General features: G+C 49.9%; 1 protein-coding gene across 2 annotated transcripts; it reads right to left on the bottom strand.

The window, feature by feature from the left end:
- Position 1: 1 nt before the first annotated feature.
- Positions 2–8636, bottom strand: KLHL40 (kelch like family member 40). 2 transcript variants are annotated; one of them, XM_003809287.3, is made up of 7 exons: positions 8157–8636; positions 5879–7369; positions 4347–4507; positions 3932–4039; positions 3595–3780; positions 1644–1790; positions 2–767 (listed from the first exon to the last, which is right to left on the bottom strand). In XM_003809287.3, the coding sequence occupies exons 2-7, from the start codon at positions 7028–7030 to the stop codon at positions 656–658; spliced, it is 1866 nt and encodes a 621-aa protein (XP_003809335.1). In that variant the 5' UTR covers positions 7031–7369; positions 8157–8636; the 3' UTR covers positions 2–655. The 2 variants fall into 2 exon arrangements, with proteins under 2 accessions (XP_003809335.1, XP_054965702.1); XM_055109727.1 differs by having other exon boundaries at positions 8349–8404.
- Between the last annotated feature and the right edge of the window lie 9342 nt (positions 8637–17978).

Raw genomic sequence — 17978 nt, 5'->3', positions numbered from 1 at the left:
TGACCCTTCTTCCCACAGTCCCCTGGCTCCACGTCCATAGTGGCTGAGGAGCTGGAGGCTCTAGGCCTCAGGCAGGGGAGGGTTCCCACCCATAGGGTGGAGGGGACACCAGATGGAGAGCAGAGACCATCGACCTTGGCAGCCCAACAGCGGAACACTGAAGCCCCAAGTCTTCAACACACCTGCTCACTGACTCTTGGAGCACTGATGCAGACCCTGAGCTGCTTGCTCAGAAGGCGCTTTATTCTTCCTAAAGAAGGAGACATATCTGCACTGTACACTGCACTTGATGGGGATGCTCCCATCGGACAGACGAGAAGGCTGAGTCCTGTGGGGAACTTTGCCAGCACACTCAGCCAGGCTGGGGCAGGGCCAGCACACGGCCTGGGATACCGCCCTGTGGTTCTGGTTCATGGATCAAGACAACCTAGGGGGATATGGCAACACCGAAGAAGCCTCTAGTTTCTCACCCTTGCCCAAAAGTCCAGGACTAAGCAGCACTTCCCTTTCCTTGGCTGACGCGGCCTCTGAGGCACCATAACTGGATCCAGGTAGACTCTGGCCTCTCCTAGCCTCTTTTCTGGAGCCCCCACAAGGCCAGGCCAGTGAGGGTCGCAGGATGGGAGGGGTGCTTAGTTCAGTCTGCCTGAGCTGGTCACATCTTAGTCAGGCGCAGCACGTTGAGCCGCACTGGTAGGAAGGTGGCACCTGCCGCATAGGCGATCTCCCGCAGGACACCCTCCCATTTCTTCTCCTCCTCATTATACCTGGGGATGAGAGAGAGTGGGGACAAGGATGGGGAGCTTGGTCAGCTGAGTCCAGAGTGGAACGCAGCAGAGAGGGGTGGCTGAGAGCACTTGGCCCATCTCTAGGGAGATCTGCTCCTGAAAATCCCCAGGCTCTGGGAAAGGAGACCCCCCACAAGACCCACCCCAAGGAACACCCACCCCACACTCCAGGAAGGGTCTTTCTCCCCAGGAAAGATCACCTCTCAAGGGGTGTTCCCATATTCCTCAAAGTTCCCCTCCAGGAAGGTCTACACTGCCCACACCACCCCATCAATGTCCTCTCCTTGAGAATTTCCATGCTCCATTTCTACTAAGTCTCACGTCTCAGCCTCTGGCAGCACTGCTCCCCAGGGGCTGCCTGCAGCAGTGCGGATGGCTGCAGGTTCAGGAAGGAGATGCCCCAGAGGCTAAAGCTTCCTTCCCCCACCCCCACAAAGGACGAGCCATAGAGAGCAATGGTTCTGAAAGGCCAGGGCTCCAACTGTTTCCCAGTCCTAGTGGCAGCCCTCCCTCCAGACCAAGCACCCGGAAGGCAGGAGAGAAGAAAATCCGGCTGCTATTTGGGCCCTGTTTCTGTGAGTCTATGACCTAAGCTTGGGTCTGCTCCCATCTGCAACATTGTTGCTGCTCCACAGTGGGGCATGGTGCCATCTGTGCAAGCCCAGACTTTCCCAACAAACTGGTGAGAAACGGCCAAGCAGGGTATGTTGGCTGTTCCTCCCTACAGGACTCCCTAGAAGAGGGATCCGCTTTGCCCCCAGAGGAGCTTGCCCAGTGCCTTGGTACCCCACCATGGTGCTATGGGGTGTCAGCCTTGCTCATGATGCCCCCTTGCCTCCCCAGGGTGGGACTCACCTCCAGATGTCATTGAGCTCTGTGGGAACCAGCTCTCCAGACTCCGTCTCCAGTGTGGCAAAGCCACCAATGGCATAGAGGGTACCCACCAGGCTGACCAGGCTGAGTGAGCTACGCTCCTGCGGGAAGGCCTCGAAGGGTGCCCACCTGGGGGTGTGTGAGAAGGTGCATCATTGGGATGCCTCGGCAAGCCCAGTGACTGTCCCTGCCACCCAGTACCCACAGCTCCAACTGCAACCCTTTGCAATCCAAGTCCCAGGCGCCCATGCCCCCAACCCCATTCCCCTTCCCTGTCCCTCTGGTCTTCCCTTCCTTCCCCATTCTCTTGCTCCTCCGCTTTCCTTTCCTTGTCCTCTTGCCATTCTATCCAACCTGTCCAGCAAAGTCCACCATGGATCTCCCCACTGCCCCTACTCCTCTCCTGAACTAACTCCACCCTCCAACTCACAACCCCAGCCCCTAGCAGGCCCCCAGCTTTGCCCTGGACGCAGTCCTTTTGCCCCTCAGCGGCCCCTGCAGCCCCACCCACCTTGCACACCTGCTCTATCCTTCTTCTCCCTTCACAGCCCAGTTGTTCTCAATGTATCTTCGCTACCCTGGCTCCTGCCTTGGGCCTTAGTCCCATCCTCCAAAACTGACCTTCCTGAGGTCCACAGCCACTGCACACGCACTGAGGTCCTACAGCACACAGCCCTGCTGACGTGACTTTCCTCACCTATCTCTTCGGCCTCACCTTCGTGGCCTCCTTCCTGGATAATGCAGCTGCCTCCACCATCAGGGCTTGGACCTCAGCTCCTCCCATTTACACTCTCTCTCCCGAGGGAGCTTGGCCCCTCCGTGTGCTACTGACCCCCAGATCTCTCCCTCCAGCTCAGCCCTCTCTCTCCCGGGTGGGGTCCTTTTGGACACCCCCAGGTACTTCAAGTCCACATGTCCTAACTGGACCCTCACTTTCCCTACCCAATCCCAATGATTATCCAGTAAATGGCCTCCCACCCTCACTCAGAAGCATGTACTTCTCCCCCTCTCACCCCCACATCCAATCAATAGCTAAGCCCTGTTTCTCCCACCTCCTAGACTCTTGCTACTCAAAGTGTGGTTCATGGCCCAGCAGCATCAGCATCTCCTGGGGGTGCGTTAGAAATGCAGACTTACGGGCTTTCAGCCCTCTGCATACCGAGAATCAGAATCTGCACTTTAAGGCGATCCCCAGGAGATTTGCATGCCCATCACAGTGTAAGAAGCCCTGGCCTGTCTTTGTCCGGTGCATCCCCTCAACCCCATCCCCGCTGTGCCCCCAGCTCCAGGCCTTTATCACCCCTGACCTTCCTGACCCCTGGGAAATCCCTAATCTGCTCTCTATATCAGTTGCCATGAAGTACTTTAGTAGAACACAGATGAGATACAGTCCCTCTCCTGCTGGCCCCCGCTCCAGCCCCAGCACCGCCATCCCACCTCCATCACCCACCCACCTCCACCCAGCTGGAGCAACACCTTCCCTCCTATAGGCCTTGAGTTTTTTCTCCAAACTGCCTCAGCACCACCTTTCCTTAGTCTGGGGCAACCTCCTCCCACCACCCTCACCCCTTTTGCGAGCTGAGTCCAACTGTCTCTCAGTTCAGTTTTCTCTTTTCTGATGTCCCAGGCAGGGCAGCTTCTGTCTTGTTCGCTGCTATATCCCTTGCACCAGGCCATTGCCTGGTATGAGTCCCTGAATGAGGAACCTGGCATCTCCTCCCCCAGCCCTGGGAGCCCCCTCCTGCAGACCAGGCTGGCCATAACCCTTGCCCCGCCTCCCCACCTCACTGCTGATCAGGAGAGAAAGCCTATTTCTATACTGATGTCCAAACTCAACACTGGAGACCCAAGACAGGGACTGCAGCTCCTGCTGGGGCTGACAGAAGCCCAAAGCCACGCAGTTGTCCTTGGCGGAAGGGACAAGCTTTCATACTTGTTGTCTGTGATGCTGTACACTTCGGCAGAACTGGTCAGCCCTGTGTCGGTGACCCCAGCTGCCACGATAATGCGACCATCATGGACAGTGGCCCCAAAGAGTGAGCGGGTGGTCTGCATGGGTGCCAGCTCCTTCCACTCGAACTTCTTGGGGTCATAGACGCACATCTTGTTCAGGCACTTCCTGTGGGGTGGAGGGTGGGGATGGGTGGAGAGAAGCAGGAGCCCAGCCACGCCTCCCTGCAATCACCTGCCGGGGCAGCCAGGACAAACCCCTGACAGCCTCTGGGAGATTCTACCTCTGCTCCACAGACTCACTCCAGGCCCAGCCTCACCTGTCACTGCCTTTGCCGCCAATTACGTAGACAAGGTCCATGTGGGAGAGCACTGTGTGGCCATACACCGCGTAAGGCAGTGGGTCCGATTCACCCCATTTGAATGACCTGGAGGAGACAGGAGTGGGGGTGGGGGAGGGCACCCATCCAGGCTTGGCTCAGTCCCTGTCTCTGCACCCATCCGCCCATCCACCTAACACATATTTGAGATGTGTCAGATCCATTGCTGGAACTTCCCAGGCCTCTCAGTTCTTTGATCCCACCCTGCCCCCCAACCTCCCCGCCCTTACCCAAGCCCACCTTCACTCTAAGCACAAGGCTCTAGCTCCAAATCCCACCCCAGGCCCTAGACCAGCTGCGGCCTCCATGCCCCACTCACCCCCACGGAGCTCAGCCCCACCCCAGCCATGCTCACAGCCTGTCGTAGCACATGACCGAGTCCAGGCAGCGCTCGCCGTCCTTGATCTCTCTGCCACCGACCACGTAGATGGAGTTGAGAGCTTCTCCCAGGCCAAAGAGGCAGCGGGGCGAGGGCAGCGGTGGCATCCCCAGCCACTCTGAGTCCAGATGGTCAAACTGCAGGCCAGGTGTCCAGTCAGCTACCGCCCCCCACTCCCCCAGCCTCAGCCCAGCCCCATTCAGTCCCACTGCCCCAGATCACGGAGGAGGTCGGGAACCCAGGTAGGGCTAATACAGCCTGGAGGTGCCCTGAGAAACAGTGCCCCTCCTACCATCAGGCTGAGAGCAGATGAGCGTCCCCCACACCCAGGCAGGCTCCTGGCAACCACCATTATAGCAGGCAGTAGGGCACCACAGCACAGAAATGAGGGGGAGCTCTGTGAGGGAGGTCCAGCTATGGCCTTGCTTTCCCAGGCTGAACAACTCCCAACTGAGGCCTGCCTGCCCCCTCCTCTCCACCCCATCCCACTGTTCAGGAAACTTCCAAATACGGCCCTGCCTTTTCGCCCTGTAAAATCTACAGTCCACAGCCTTGTCCACCTCCACAGCTTTATAATTAAGATATTAATACTAGGGGTTCATCTTTTTGGAAAGTTTTCTGAGGGCTGAGCGCCTTGCTGATGAGCACTTTATAAGCATCATTTAACCTTCCAATGACTTTATCATGCGGGAAGGAGAATATCCCCACTTACAAACAGAGGCCCAGAGAGAATAAACAATGTGCCCACACTGCTGAGCTAGTAGCTGGTGAAGCTGCCCTCATCCCCCAGTGCAACCGTAAGGCCTGTGAGCTTAACCCTGGCACCAAGCGCCTGTCACCCCTCTTGCTGATCAGGCCTCCCTGAGCACACCACTCACCAGGCTCAGCCCCAGTTCTATCCCTTGCTTACCATTCCTTGGCCAGAAACACTGCCATCTTCCCCTTCACATCTCCAAATCCCACCCCACTGGCAAGGCTCAAACTTATATGGCCAGTCTCCAGGAAACTGTCTCTGCCCTTTGAGATCTCACAGTCATACCCCAACTCAGACCTGGCACTCCACTCTGCTGATCCCTCCTGGGCCTCAGTTTCCTCATCTGTACAATGGGAGGACCATACAGGATTGTTCCTTTGTCTGGGACACTGCTGTGAGCTCCGGGCCTGGCCTTCATGCAGAGGCCCTGCCCAGGATCCTCACACCGACCTTGCTCCTCCTTACTGTGCCCCACCCCAACCCCTGTGCAGGGCCAGGGCCTCCAACATATGCCAACTTGGGGCTACCACACCCCTGAAATTAAGATACCAAAGTTATGCTGCTTTTTGGCAGCTGCCTATTGACTGTCTTCAACCTTCAAGTAGGTGGCTATCAGTCAACCTCCCCAGTCTACATCTCACCCTAGACCCAGTGGCATTCCCTTGTGTAGACACAAGCCCCTTCTGGGCCCCAAGACTGTCCACAGTGCCTAGAGCCCAGCATTAGCTGGCGGCTCCCAAGGCTGGTCAGGCACCTGCAGGAAGTATGCGCTCATGGGGTCCTCTTTGTTGTCTTCGTTGTAGAAGAGGCCTCCAGCCACGAAGACCTGGTTCTCCTTGGTAACCAGGCTGACGTGGTTCTTGGGGACCTGGTTGGAGAGGGAAGCACAGTAGCACTCGTTGGCTGCTGGATCGTAGGCCACAGCGCCCTCCTCACTGATCATGAAGATGAGATCCTGCAGGAACATGCCGAAGCGCAGGGTGTCATTGAGGATCCCAGGAAGGATACGTTCGGCCTCCTCATCCTCCTCTGCTTTGGCTTTGCTTGTGCCCTTATCAGCCTCCTTGGCCCCGGCTCCATCCTTCCCCTTCTTTTTCTTCCGCAGCGTGGTGATGCGGCCCTCGTGTGCATCCTTCACCATCTGCACCTTGCGCAGCAACTCGGGCTGGGCACGCACGAGAGGGTGGCGCTCCACGCGGCTTTCCAGAAAGGCGCGCGGCAGCAAGCGGCAGCGCACGCTCTCGAAGACGGTGGGCAGCGCGCGCTGGCGCTCAGCCTGCGCCTCGGCGTCGCCGCTACCCGCCCACCGCATCACCGCCTCGAACACTGCCTCCTCCTTCTCCACGTTAAGGCCGTCGCTGGAGATGATGGCGATGAGCTCGTCGGCCGAGAGTCCGAGGAAGTCAGCGTCGCGCGCCACCAGCGTGAAGTGAGCGCAGATGAAGTCGCGGGCAGCCACGGCGAGACGCGCGCAGTCGAGCAGGAGGCCGAGACGGAAGACGGCCAGGCAGTTGGAGAGGCACAGGCGCTTCTGCAGGAAGGACACGCAGATGGTGAAGATGGAAGGGATCTGGAAGCGGTGCGCCGCGGCGAACAAATCCTGCACGCTCGCCTCATCCAGCGCGATCTCTGATGTGTACAGGTAGTGCAGCACCTGGGCCACCACGTCCGGGGACACCTCCTCCAGGTGCAGCTCGCCCGCGCGCTCCGGCTCGGCTAGAAAGCGCGCCCGGAAGTAGGGGCTGCAGGCGGCCAGCACCAGGCGATGGCACGGGAACTCGCGCTCGCCCGCCCGCACCACACAGTCGAGGAACTTGCCATGGTCCAGCATGTCTTTGAGCCCGTCTTGCAGGAGCGTCTGCTGGTACAACCGCTGCTCCTCCGCCTGCTCCAAGCCCAGCGCCATGGTGGGTGGCCTAGGGTGCGGTGGCGGTGCCAAGGGGGCTCCTCTCTGTACCCCTGCTTTCCTGCTGGGGCTTGCTTAGACTGAGCAGCTGTCTTCGAGGGGCTATATATAGAGGTGGCCGGGTCCCTGTAAGGCGAGCCGCCTGGCCTCCTGCACATGACGCACAGGGGACAGCTGGGCAGAGGCCCCCTCCCGGAGAAAGACTTGACTCAGCCCCGGGGGCTTATGGGACGGGGGTGGGGTGTCGGGGCCCTTCTGAAAGATGAGGGCCTGGCTGCCTCATTTCTAAATGGAGCACGGAGAGGTCTTGACTCTGGATTCTTTGGTCAGGAGATGCCCCTAGGGGAGAAGGTGGCCTAAGCTCTGACCCTCAGTCCAGAGACGGGAAAGCATTGGAGCCTCTCTTCCAGGGTCTCCCTTCCTTCATGCTTTCTGGGAACATCTGTCCTGGTGCCTCCATCTTCCTCCCCGGAATATGTCTCACTCCAGCTACCCCTGGATACAGGGTGCTTGGGTTTTCTGGTCAGAAGTTGGACATGGTGTTCACTTTTTGGCGGCCCTGTTGCCCTGCCTTTATTTTAAGAGGCAGGGTCTCACTATGTTGTCCAGCCTGGACTTGAACTCCTGGGATCAAGCCATTCTTCTGCCTCAGCCTCCCTAGTAGCTGAGATTACAGACATAAGACACCACCCCCGTTGCCTCACCTTTAAAATGGGAAGAGCTTTTCCTCTTTCTGTACCTCCTGCTTGCAAGAAAGCAAGAAGGTACCTTAGGTAAACAAGGTTGCCACTTTCCTATGAGGCCTGGGGCAGGGCATGTCGCTCTGTTAAGCCACAGTTTCCCTTCCTACACAATGAGGAGGTGGCAAAGTTAGATGCTAAGGACCTCAGTTCAACTCTGCTGGAAGTTTAGAAGCACCAAGGTACTGTGTCCTGGGAGTACACTATTAGTTTTAACACTTCTAAGGTGTCAGATGTGCTAGCAAATTAATTTCTTAGGATTCTACTATTCTAGGTTTTTAAACCCCCGGGGTTTTAACATTCTAGGGAGTGACATTCTGAATTCTAGTGTTCAAAAAGTAACACTACAAGTTTAATATTTCAGGACTTTAGCTATCTATACTCACTATTCTTGGTGCATATTAGGCCAGACCTGAGACTGCCTGGCCATGGGGCCCCTGCACCTTGTCTATGGTCTGAGGGACCAGGGTTGAAGCCCAGGACAGCCAGTCTTGATGCCTACCTTGTTCTAGACTACTGACACCCCTCCCCACACCCTCCCCACCCCGCCCCACCGCCACACACACACACACACACACATCAGCCTCAGTCACCAAGATTAACTTGTTCCCAAAATGCCAGAGGCTGCAGCTGTGTGTTAAATTTAGCCCCCAGGACATTGGAATGAACTATTATGAGGCACACCCCCATCATTCCTCTGAGTCACTTGTTTATAACGTCAGGCGGGGGAGTGGGGGAGGGGGGTGGGTATAGGAGAGATGACAGCAGGCTGGGCTAGGACTGAGTCACCTCCCTTTTGTGATCTCAGCAATATCACTCTCTGTCCCTTTTTTTTTTAGATGGTTTCGCTCTTGTTGCTCAGGCTGGAGTGCAATGGCGCAATCTCAGCTCACTGCAACCTCCGCCTCCAGGGTTCAAGCAATTCTCCTGCCTAAGCCTTCCTAGTAGCTGGGATTACAGGCGCTGACCACCACTCCCGGCTAATTTTTTTTTTTTTTTTTTTTTTGGATTTTTAGTAAAGACGAGGTTTCACCATGTTGGCCAGGCTGGTCTTAAACTTCCGACCTCAGGTGATCCGCCTGCCTCGGCCTCCCAAAGTGCTGGGATTACAGGCGTGAGCCACCGCGCCTGGCCTCTGTCCCTTTTAAATGGTGCATCTGATCATCACTTGCTCACCCCACCAGCAGGTCCCAGAGGGACACAGCACCTGAGCAAGCTCTGGAGGTGGTCCTGTCCCTCTTGCTGAAAAGGCAAGGGCTCACTCAGGGAGGGCAGGTGGTGAGCTTCCAGCCCAGCCCTGGACTGCAGGGCACTGCTAGCAAGCACAGCCAGTGAGGAGACGAGGCTTGAGAGGCTAGGCACCTTGGCCAAGTCACACAGCGGACATGGGCTGCGCCAGGATTTGAAGCAGATCTGCCCTCTTCCAAAGACTGTGGGAACCCTTCCCTACCTTGCTGCCTCTCATGAATTAACAAAAATGTTCATCAATCGTAGTCTCATTTTCAAAGACCAGGCCAGAATACTGACTGAACAATTTACTTAGATTTATCAAATGACTTGATGAAATATTTTTAGATTATGATGGATCCCATAGTGCTCACTCCCTACCAGGCATTCAAGTAGAACATGTGTATGTGGCTCATTCATTCATCAAGAACCTGTGCACTGCTTTAAATGCTGAAGAGTCAGCAGTGAGCAAATCAGGCAGGAATTCCGGTCTTCATGGAGCTTACATTTGTCAGGAGGTCGGGGCAAGGTTGGTAGGGGAGACAGAAATAAATAAATAGTTATACGGGGCATCAGATGATGGTTATGGCTGTGGAGACAAGTGAAACGGAAGACGCATGGGAAGTGGGAGGAGGAGGTGGTAACGATTTTAAATGGAGTAGTCAGGATGGACTCACCGAGAGGATCACATTTGAGAGGGGTCAAACCGTGGAGGATTCCCAGTGGGGAAACAGCTGGAGCAAAGGTCCTGAGGCAAGAGAGTGCCTGGCACGTTCCCAAAACAGCACGGAGGCCAATAGGGCTGGAGCAGTGAACGAGGAGGTGAGTAGGAGGAGGTAAGGGGAGAGGTTAGGGTAGGGGATCATGCTGACCCCCGTGGGCCAGCATCAGGACTTGGGTTTTCCTCTGAGTTGAAACAGGGAAACACTGTGTTTTATTTTTTATTTTTATTTTTTTGAGGCAAGGTCTCGCTCTGTCGCCCAGCCTGGGTGCAGTGGTGTGATCACAATTCACTGCAGCCTCGATCTCCCGGGCTCAAATGATCCTTCTACCTCAGTCTCCTGAGTGGCTGGGACTACAGGCACCTACCACCACACCCAGCTAATTTTTAAAATTTTTGTGGAGATGGAATCTCACTATTTTGCCCAGCCTGGTCTCGAACTCCGGGCCTCAAATGATTCTCCCACCTTGGCCTCCCAAAGTGTTGGGATTACAAGTGTGAGCCACCATGCCCAGCCTCACTGTTTATTTTTAAATTATTATTGTGGAAAATACAAATACATACAAAAGTAGAGAGGATAATATTCTGACCTCTCATGTACCCATCTCCCCACTTCAATAACTGTCAAGTCTTCAAGTCACGGCCAACCCCGCTTCATCTCTATCTCCACCCACTCTAATCAACCCAGAGGTTGCATGTGGGTGTAGAAAAAGAGGGGAGAAAGGGTGACTCCAAGACTTTTAGTGGAATCCAAGGGAAGATGTCATCTCATTTCATCCTTTTAATTTTTACTCATTTAATCTTCACACCAAAATTATAAGGTAGGTATTATTTTTCCCATTTTACAGAAATTGAAATTTAGATGGCCAGCAAATAGGAAGCAGTCTAATATTTTAAAAATAACTTTAATGAGGCATAAGTGGCATGTGATAAACTACACATATTTAAAGTGTACAATTGGATAAGTTTTGACATATGTATACACATCCGTGAAACCACCACCACCACAATCAAGACAGGGAGCACATCTGTCACCCACGAACTTTTCCTCATCCCCTTTTAAAATCTCTCCTCCATCTCTTCCCACACACCCCAACCCAATCACTGATCTGCTTTCTGTCACTATAATTCATTTGCATTTCCTAAAGTTTTATGTAAGAGGAATCATACAGTATGTACTTTTTTTGTCTGACATCGTTCACTTAGTATAATTATTTTAAGCTTCATCCAGGTTGTCTACTCAAATTTTTAACTGATAGCTTCTGCCTTCATTAGGAATCTTAGTATATCACAGGGTCATTTAAGAGAAACACAAAATGGGGCCGGGCGCAGTGGCTCACGCCTGTAATCCTAACACTTTGGGAGGCCAGGGCAGTGGGTGGATCACCTGAGGTCAGGAGTTCGAGACCAGCCTGATCAATATGGTGAAACTCCGTGTCTACTAAAATACAAAAATTAGCTGGGTATGGTGGCGTGTGCCTATAGTCCCAGCTACTCGGGAGGCTGAGACAGGAGAATTGCTTGAACTCAGGATATTTGGGTGGCAGATATTTGTCACACTTGGTGGCCTTCCTGCATCTCCTAAATAGTCTTCCTATGTTTTGGACAGTTCCCACGTAAGTAGTCCTTCTTCCCTGTGGTAGAAACCAGAATTTATTTTCCCAGCTTCCCCAGGAACACAGACATGCCACTGAGCTCAACCCATTGTATGCGCCCATCCCAAAACTTCAGTTTGGAACAGGAAGCAGGAACCTGCAGCATCCATATTTTGGCAAAGGGCTGATGGACAGCAGTGTTGGAACTTCTGGAGTCTACTTTCCACTGTCCACCATACAAGCTGAGGGATCTGTCCCTACTGGCTGTGGTTTGGCCATTGTCTGGGCTATGTATCCTGCAATCCTGACTCGAGCATTCCTGAAGTTTCTGTAATCTGTCTGATACCACACTAGCCAGTGAAGATTCTGTGGTCTGCTGCTAAGAGGGCTGTGTGATGTTGAAAATCATTTCAGGAGTATACCAGCAACAGGTGCTCAAGGGTGAGCTTGAGAAGTTGAGAGAATTTCTAATGGTCTGCTTGCTTCTTCGCTGACTTCTGGGTTAAAGGTGGCCTATGATGCAAGAAGTTGAGATGCTGGAAATGCTCTTACGTTACATAAAAGGATCCAAAAACAGGCAGCCCAGAATGTTGGAGTGGATTTATTAGGTATGTCATCCATCCCCACCTGTGTTTGCTGAGAGGGCTTAGAGGACACTTTTGCCCATCACTGAGGAACTTGTTGGTGAGAAATGCTGGCAACTTTGACCTGTCAAGGGTGTGGGTGGGAGCCTTTGCCTATGAAGTGGCCTTCCTGCTTTCAGGGAGGATAATGGGATCTTAGGGTTGACAATGGCCAAGGAATGGCTCATAAGCACCATAGGCAAAATGGGCATGGTTACTGTAATAAGCAGCAGGGCTGGAGTGGGTGGTAATCAGATGGTCTGACCTACAGAGATCCTTGGAAGTGACTAATGGATTGTGGGTTTCCTAAGAATTGAAATGGGTCATTCTACTAAAGTTTTCCTGATACGTATTCTGAATCTGGAATTTTCTTCTCTGCCTGCCACATTTCTGCTAATCCCTCTATCCATAGACTTCACGCCTTACTCATTTTCATGGAACCAAATTCAAGCCTGCTTCTGATCGAAGATCTCATTTTGTAGCAGGAGAAGTGAGGCAAGCCTTCCAGTTAATGGTGGCAGATAAAATACACATTTTAATTTTGCTTCCTTTTGAAAGCTCACTACAATTAAAGTAGATGGTAAAGAGAAAAAAATATATAGCATAAACTCTCAGGAACATAGTATACAACATACTCTACAGGGACATAACAATACCACCACGGATTCTGGAAAGCAGGTGATGTGTGATGAGCAGCGTAGCAGTCCTGACTCTAAGTCAGCAGTGGGAAGCCCAGATGCAACTCTTCTATACCTCAGAATCCACAGAGAAGGTCCAGAATTGGCAACACCAGGTACCTTTAAACATACAGGAGAATCAACCACCACCTGGTAGAAGCCAGGTGTTTCATTTCCAAAGAAGATAAACCAGAGGGCTCTTGACTAAGACACTCAGCAGAGGTGAAGGCAGTGGTGCAGTGTGAACACTGGGTAATTAAAAGAAACTCCATGTTCTAAATGGAAAAACCTACTCCCACTCAGCTCCCAGAAAGCTGGCAGGTCAGCTATGACCTCCAAATAGAGAATTGAAATTGAGGGATCTGACAGCCCAAGAGGAAACAAAAAGATATCAGTAAGCCTGGTCAAATCATCCTACAGTGAAGCCCTCTAATTAACAAGGCCCTTCACACATGCTGAGTTTCCATTGAGCTCTTTGGCGATTGATATGGTTTGGCCATGTCCCCACCCAAATTTCATCTTGAATTGTGGCTCCCACGATTCCCACGTGTCATGGGAGGGGCCCCGTGGGAGGGAATTGAATCATGGGGGCGGGTCTTTCCCTTGCTGTTCTCATAATGAATAAGTCTCACAAGAGCTGATGGTTTTATAAAGAGGAGTTGCCCTGCACAAGTTCTCTCTCTGCCTGCTGCCATCCATGTAAGACAGGACTTGGCTCCTCCTTGCCTTCTGCCATGATTGTGAGCCCTCCCCAACCATGTGGAACTGTGAGTCAATTAAACCTCTTTCCTTTCTAAATTACCCAGTCTCAGGTATGTTTTTGTCAGCAGTGTGAAAACGGACTAATACAGTGATCTACTTTTTTAAATGTTTGAAAAGACGACTTCTGGCCTGGACAAAATGGTGTAAACTTGTTTCTCCCTGCTCCTTCCTGTCAAGTACAACTATGAACTGTGAAAACAATGCAAGAGGCAATCAGAAGATAACACTGAAAGCTGGCAAGGGAATTATGCATTAGTTTGGGACCCTAAGAATAAAGGAACAACTCAGTGGCAGGATATCTTATGTGCCCCCACTCAGTGGAAGAAGATGACCCAGGCCTGGTGTTTCCTGACACCCAGCCTATCAACAGAAGGCAGCCAAAACAGGCTCAGCCCTCTTACAATTTGAAGAGGAGTCCCTCTGACAACTCCACATGAGCCCAGCACCACCAGAGGGGAGATTACTCAGGTGCCCCACTAACAATTAGCAGCCAGGGGAAGCACTCTCCTTTCACACTGGGCCCGAAACTCACCTCCCCTGCCAAGAGACACTGGGCAGCCTGACCTGGGAACACCCCTTCTGCCCTCTCAGGCAGCACCAGCAGGAACCAGCAGGAGCTCCAGCAGCACCAAAGAAACCAAGCATATGAAAAGAACACCACAAAGCCTCTGAGAATTAAATTGTCATTGGAACCTCAGCCCACTGGAACCTCAGTCCTCAGACCAAGATATGCATGATAAATGTAAACAAGGCGACTGATGTTGCAACCAAGGAACTAAGTAGGACCCAGAGTCTCCTAACATGATGGCCAAAATATCTAAGACACAACTGAAACTCACCTGTCATACCAAGAATGAGGAATATCACAACTTGAATGTGAAAAGAATCAACTGGCACCAACACTGAGATTAACCAGTTGTTAGGATTATCTGGCAAGGATTTTAAAGTGGCCATCATAATAATGCTTCAACAATTGATTCAAATTTTATTGGAATGAATAAAAAAATTTAAAATCTCACCAAAAAAGAAGTTATATAGAAGAACCAAATGGAAATTATAGAACTGAAAAATACAGCCACAGAAATAAAAGCCTACTAGATGGCCTCAATAGGGGAGAGATGACAGAAGATAAAATTAGTGCTTGATTGAGGACAGATCAATAGAATTTACCCAGTCTAAGCAACAAAGACATAATATTGTGGGAAGAAATGATATATGTATATGTGTGTGTGTGTGTGTATACATATATATATATATACATAGAGAGAGAGAGTCAGTCTCAGGGGCCCATAGGACAATAACAAAAAAATCAATGTTTGTATCACTGCATATCATTGCAGTCTCAGAAGGAGAGGAGAAAGAATGAGGCTGAGAGAATAACTAAAGTAATAATGCCTGAAGACTTCCAAAATTTGGTTAAGACACAAACCAGCACATCCAAGAAGCTGAGAAAACCCCAAACAGAATAAAACCAAATAAATCCATGCCAAGACACATCATAATTAAACTTTTGAAAACTAAAGACAAAGAAAAAAATATCAAAAGCAGACAGAGAGAAACAATACATCACCTGTAGTTAAACACCAATTCAAATGACAGTGGATTTATCATCCAAAACTATGGAGGCCATTTGGGAGGCCTACGCGAGCAGATCACTTGAGATCAGGAGTTCAAGCCAGCCTGGTCGACATGGTGAAAACCCATCTCTACTAAAAATACAAAAATTAGCTGGGTGTGGTGGCACACGCTGGTAGTCCCAGCTACTCGGGAGACCAAGGCAGGAGAATTGTTTAACTCAGGAAGCAGAGGTTGCAGTGAGCTAAGATCATGCCACTGCACTCCAGCCTGGACTCTAACACTCGCTGGACACAGTGAGACTCCATCTCTAAAAAAAAGCAAAACTATGGAGGCCAGAAGGAAGTGGTACAACATATTTCAAGTGCTGGGGGAACTATCAGCTGTGAATTTTATATCCAATGAAAGTATCTTTCAGGAATGAAGGGGAAGTAATCCCAGAAAATCCCTATAAAAAGCTTACAGGAACTAATCAATGAGTTCAGCAAAGTTGGAGGATATAAGATTAACACACAAACATTAATTGCATTTCTATTTACTAACAATGAACATGAAGAAAATGAAATTTAAAACTTAATACCATGTACAGTCATTCAAAAGAAAATGAAATATTTAGGCAAAACACATAGAGGATATGTATGCCAAAAACTACAAAATGCTGATTAAAGAAATAATGGAAGAGCTAAACAAATGGAGAGACAGAGTGTGTTCATGGGTTGGGAGACAACATAGTAAAGATGTCAATTCTCCTCAAACTGAATTATAAGTTTCATTCAATGCCTATCAAAATTCCAGCAAAGTTTTTAATAGATTTAGACAAGCATATTCTAAAATTTATATGGAAAGTTAAAGACCCTCAAATAGTTAGAATAATCTTGACAAAGAAGAATAAAGTGGGAGGAATCACTCTACCTGATATTGTCTTCCTATATAGCTACAGTAGGCAAGATCATATGGTATTGGCAAAGGGATAAACATATAGATCAATAGACCCAAACAGAGGACCCAGAAATAGATCCAAATAGGCTCAACCGATTTTTTACAAAGATGCAAAAGCAGTTCAAAAGTTTTCAACAAATAGTGCTGGAGCAATTAGACATCCATAGTGGAAATAATAACCTCAACCTAAATCTCACAACTTACACAAAAATTAACTTGAAATGGATCATGGACTTAAGATGTAAAACATCTAAAATGACTTTGAGCCAGGTGTGGTGGCTCATGCCTATAGTCCCAGCTCCTCGGGAGGGTGAGACAGGAGGAGGATTGCTTGAGCCCAGGAGTTCTGGGCTGTAGTGCACAGTGCTGATTGGGTGTCCACAATAAGTTCAGCATCAATATGGTGACCCCCTGGAAGTGGGAGACCACCAAGTTGCCCAAGGAGAAGTGAACTAACACAGGTTGCAGATGGAGCAGGCCAAAACTCCCATGCTGATCAGTAGTGGGATTGCACCTGTAAATAGCCACTATACTCCAGCCTGGGCAACACAGCAAGACTATTGTCTCAAAAAAAAAAACTTGAAAAAGAAGAAAGTTAATGGTCTCACACGTCCTGATTTCAAAACTTACTACAAAGCTACAATAATCAAAACAGTGTGGCACTGGCATAAAGGCAGATAATAGATTGTGATAGTTAATTTTAGGTGTCAGTTTGACTGGACTAAGGGATGTCCAGATACCTGGTAGAACATTATTTCCAGTGTGTCTATGAGGGTGTCTCTGGAATAGATGAGCATTTCAATCAGTAGTGCATTGTTGATGGGAATGTAAAATAGTATAGGTGCTGTGGAAAACAGTATGGCAGTTCCTCAAAAAATTAAAAATCGGCCAGGCACAGCGGCTCATGCACTTTGGGAGGCCAAGGCAGGTGGATCACGAGGTCAGGAGATTGAAACCATCCTGGCTAACATGGTGAAATCCCATCTCTACTAAAAACACAAAAAACTAGCCAGGCATGGTGGCAGGCACCTGTAATTCCAGCTACGGGAGGCTGAGGCAGGAGAATGGCATGAACCCGGGAGGCGGAGCCTGCAGTGAGCCGAGATCACGCCACTGCACTCCAGCCTGGGCGACAGAGCGAGACTCTGTCTCAAAAAAAAAAAAAAATTAAAAATCAAATTACCATGTGATCTAGCAATTCCACATTTGAGTATATACCCAAAAGAACTGAAAGCAGGGCCTTGAAGAGATATTTATATACCCATGTTCATAGCAGCATTATTTGCAATGCCCAAAAGGTGGAAGCAACCCAAGTGTCCATTGATGAATTAATTAATAAGCTAAATGTGGTATATATATTATTCAGCCTTAAAGAGGACGGAAATTCTGACACATGCTACAACATGGATGAAGTGTGAAGACATTATGCTAAATGAAATAAACCAGTCAAAAAAGACAAATATTGTATTATTCCGCTTATGTGTTAAATGCATAGAGATAGAAAGTAGAATGGTGGTTGCTAAGGGCTGTGGGCAAGAGGGAGGAGGGAGCTACTGTTCAATATGTACAGAGTTTCAGTTTGGAACGATCAGAAGAGCTCTGTGGATGGATGGTGGTGATGGCTTCACAACAGTGAGAATGTACTTAATCCCATTGAACTGTACACTTAAAAATGGTTAAGAAAGTAAATTTTATGTTATATGTATTTTACCATAATTTTTTAAAAAAGAACACAGAGACCCTTGGCAATCCCTGTACTGGACATGACTCAGAGAATAAGTAACTGAGCATCTTCTAAACAATATTTAAAACCAAAGTATAAAACTTCTAGGAAAAAAACACAGGAGAATATTTCAGCATTTAGGGCTATGGAATAAGTTTTTACACTTAACACCAAAAGCATGATATATAAAAGGAAAATGTGATCATCTAGATCTTACCAAAATAAAAATCTTTTGCTCAGCAAAAGATCATGTGAAGAGAATAAAAAGACAAGCTACAGATTGAGAAAAATATTTGCAATATCTAGACATACAAAGATCTCCCAAATTCTAAAACATACAAACAATCCAATGAGAAAATAGGCAAA

Source organism: Pan paniscus, chromosome 2 (assembly GCF_029289425.2).
Source record: "Pan paniscus chromosome 2, NHGRI_mPanPan1-v2.0_pri, whole genome shotgun sequence".
Taxonomy (NCBI): domain Eukaryota; kingdom Metazoa; phylum Chordata; class Mammalia; order Primates; family Hominidae; genus Pan; species Pan paniscus.
The sequence above is the reverse complement of the archived record's forward strand: the minus strand, read 5'-3'. Positions and strand labels throughout refer to the sequence as shown.

Bases quoted from the DNA above. Each gene is read 5' to 3' on its own strand.
- KLHL40 (XM_003809287.3), bottom strand. From the start codon at position 7,030: ATGGCGCTGGGCTTGGAGCAGGCGGAGGAGCAGCGGTTGTACCAGCAG. The intron at 4,508-5,878 runs GTGCCTGACCAG...CCTGGCCTGCAG, and splicing joins TGAGCGCATACTTCCTGCAG to TTTGACCATCTGGACTCAGA. The intron at 1,791-3,594 runs GTATGAAAGCTT...ACACACCCCCAG, and splicing joins TACAGCATCACAGACAACAA to GTGGGCACCCTTCGAGGCCT.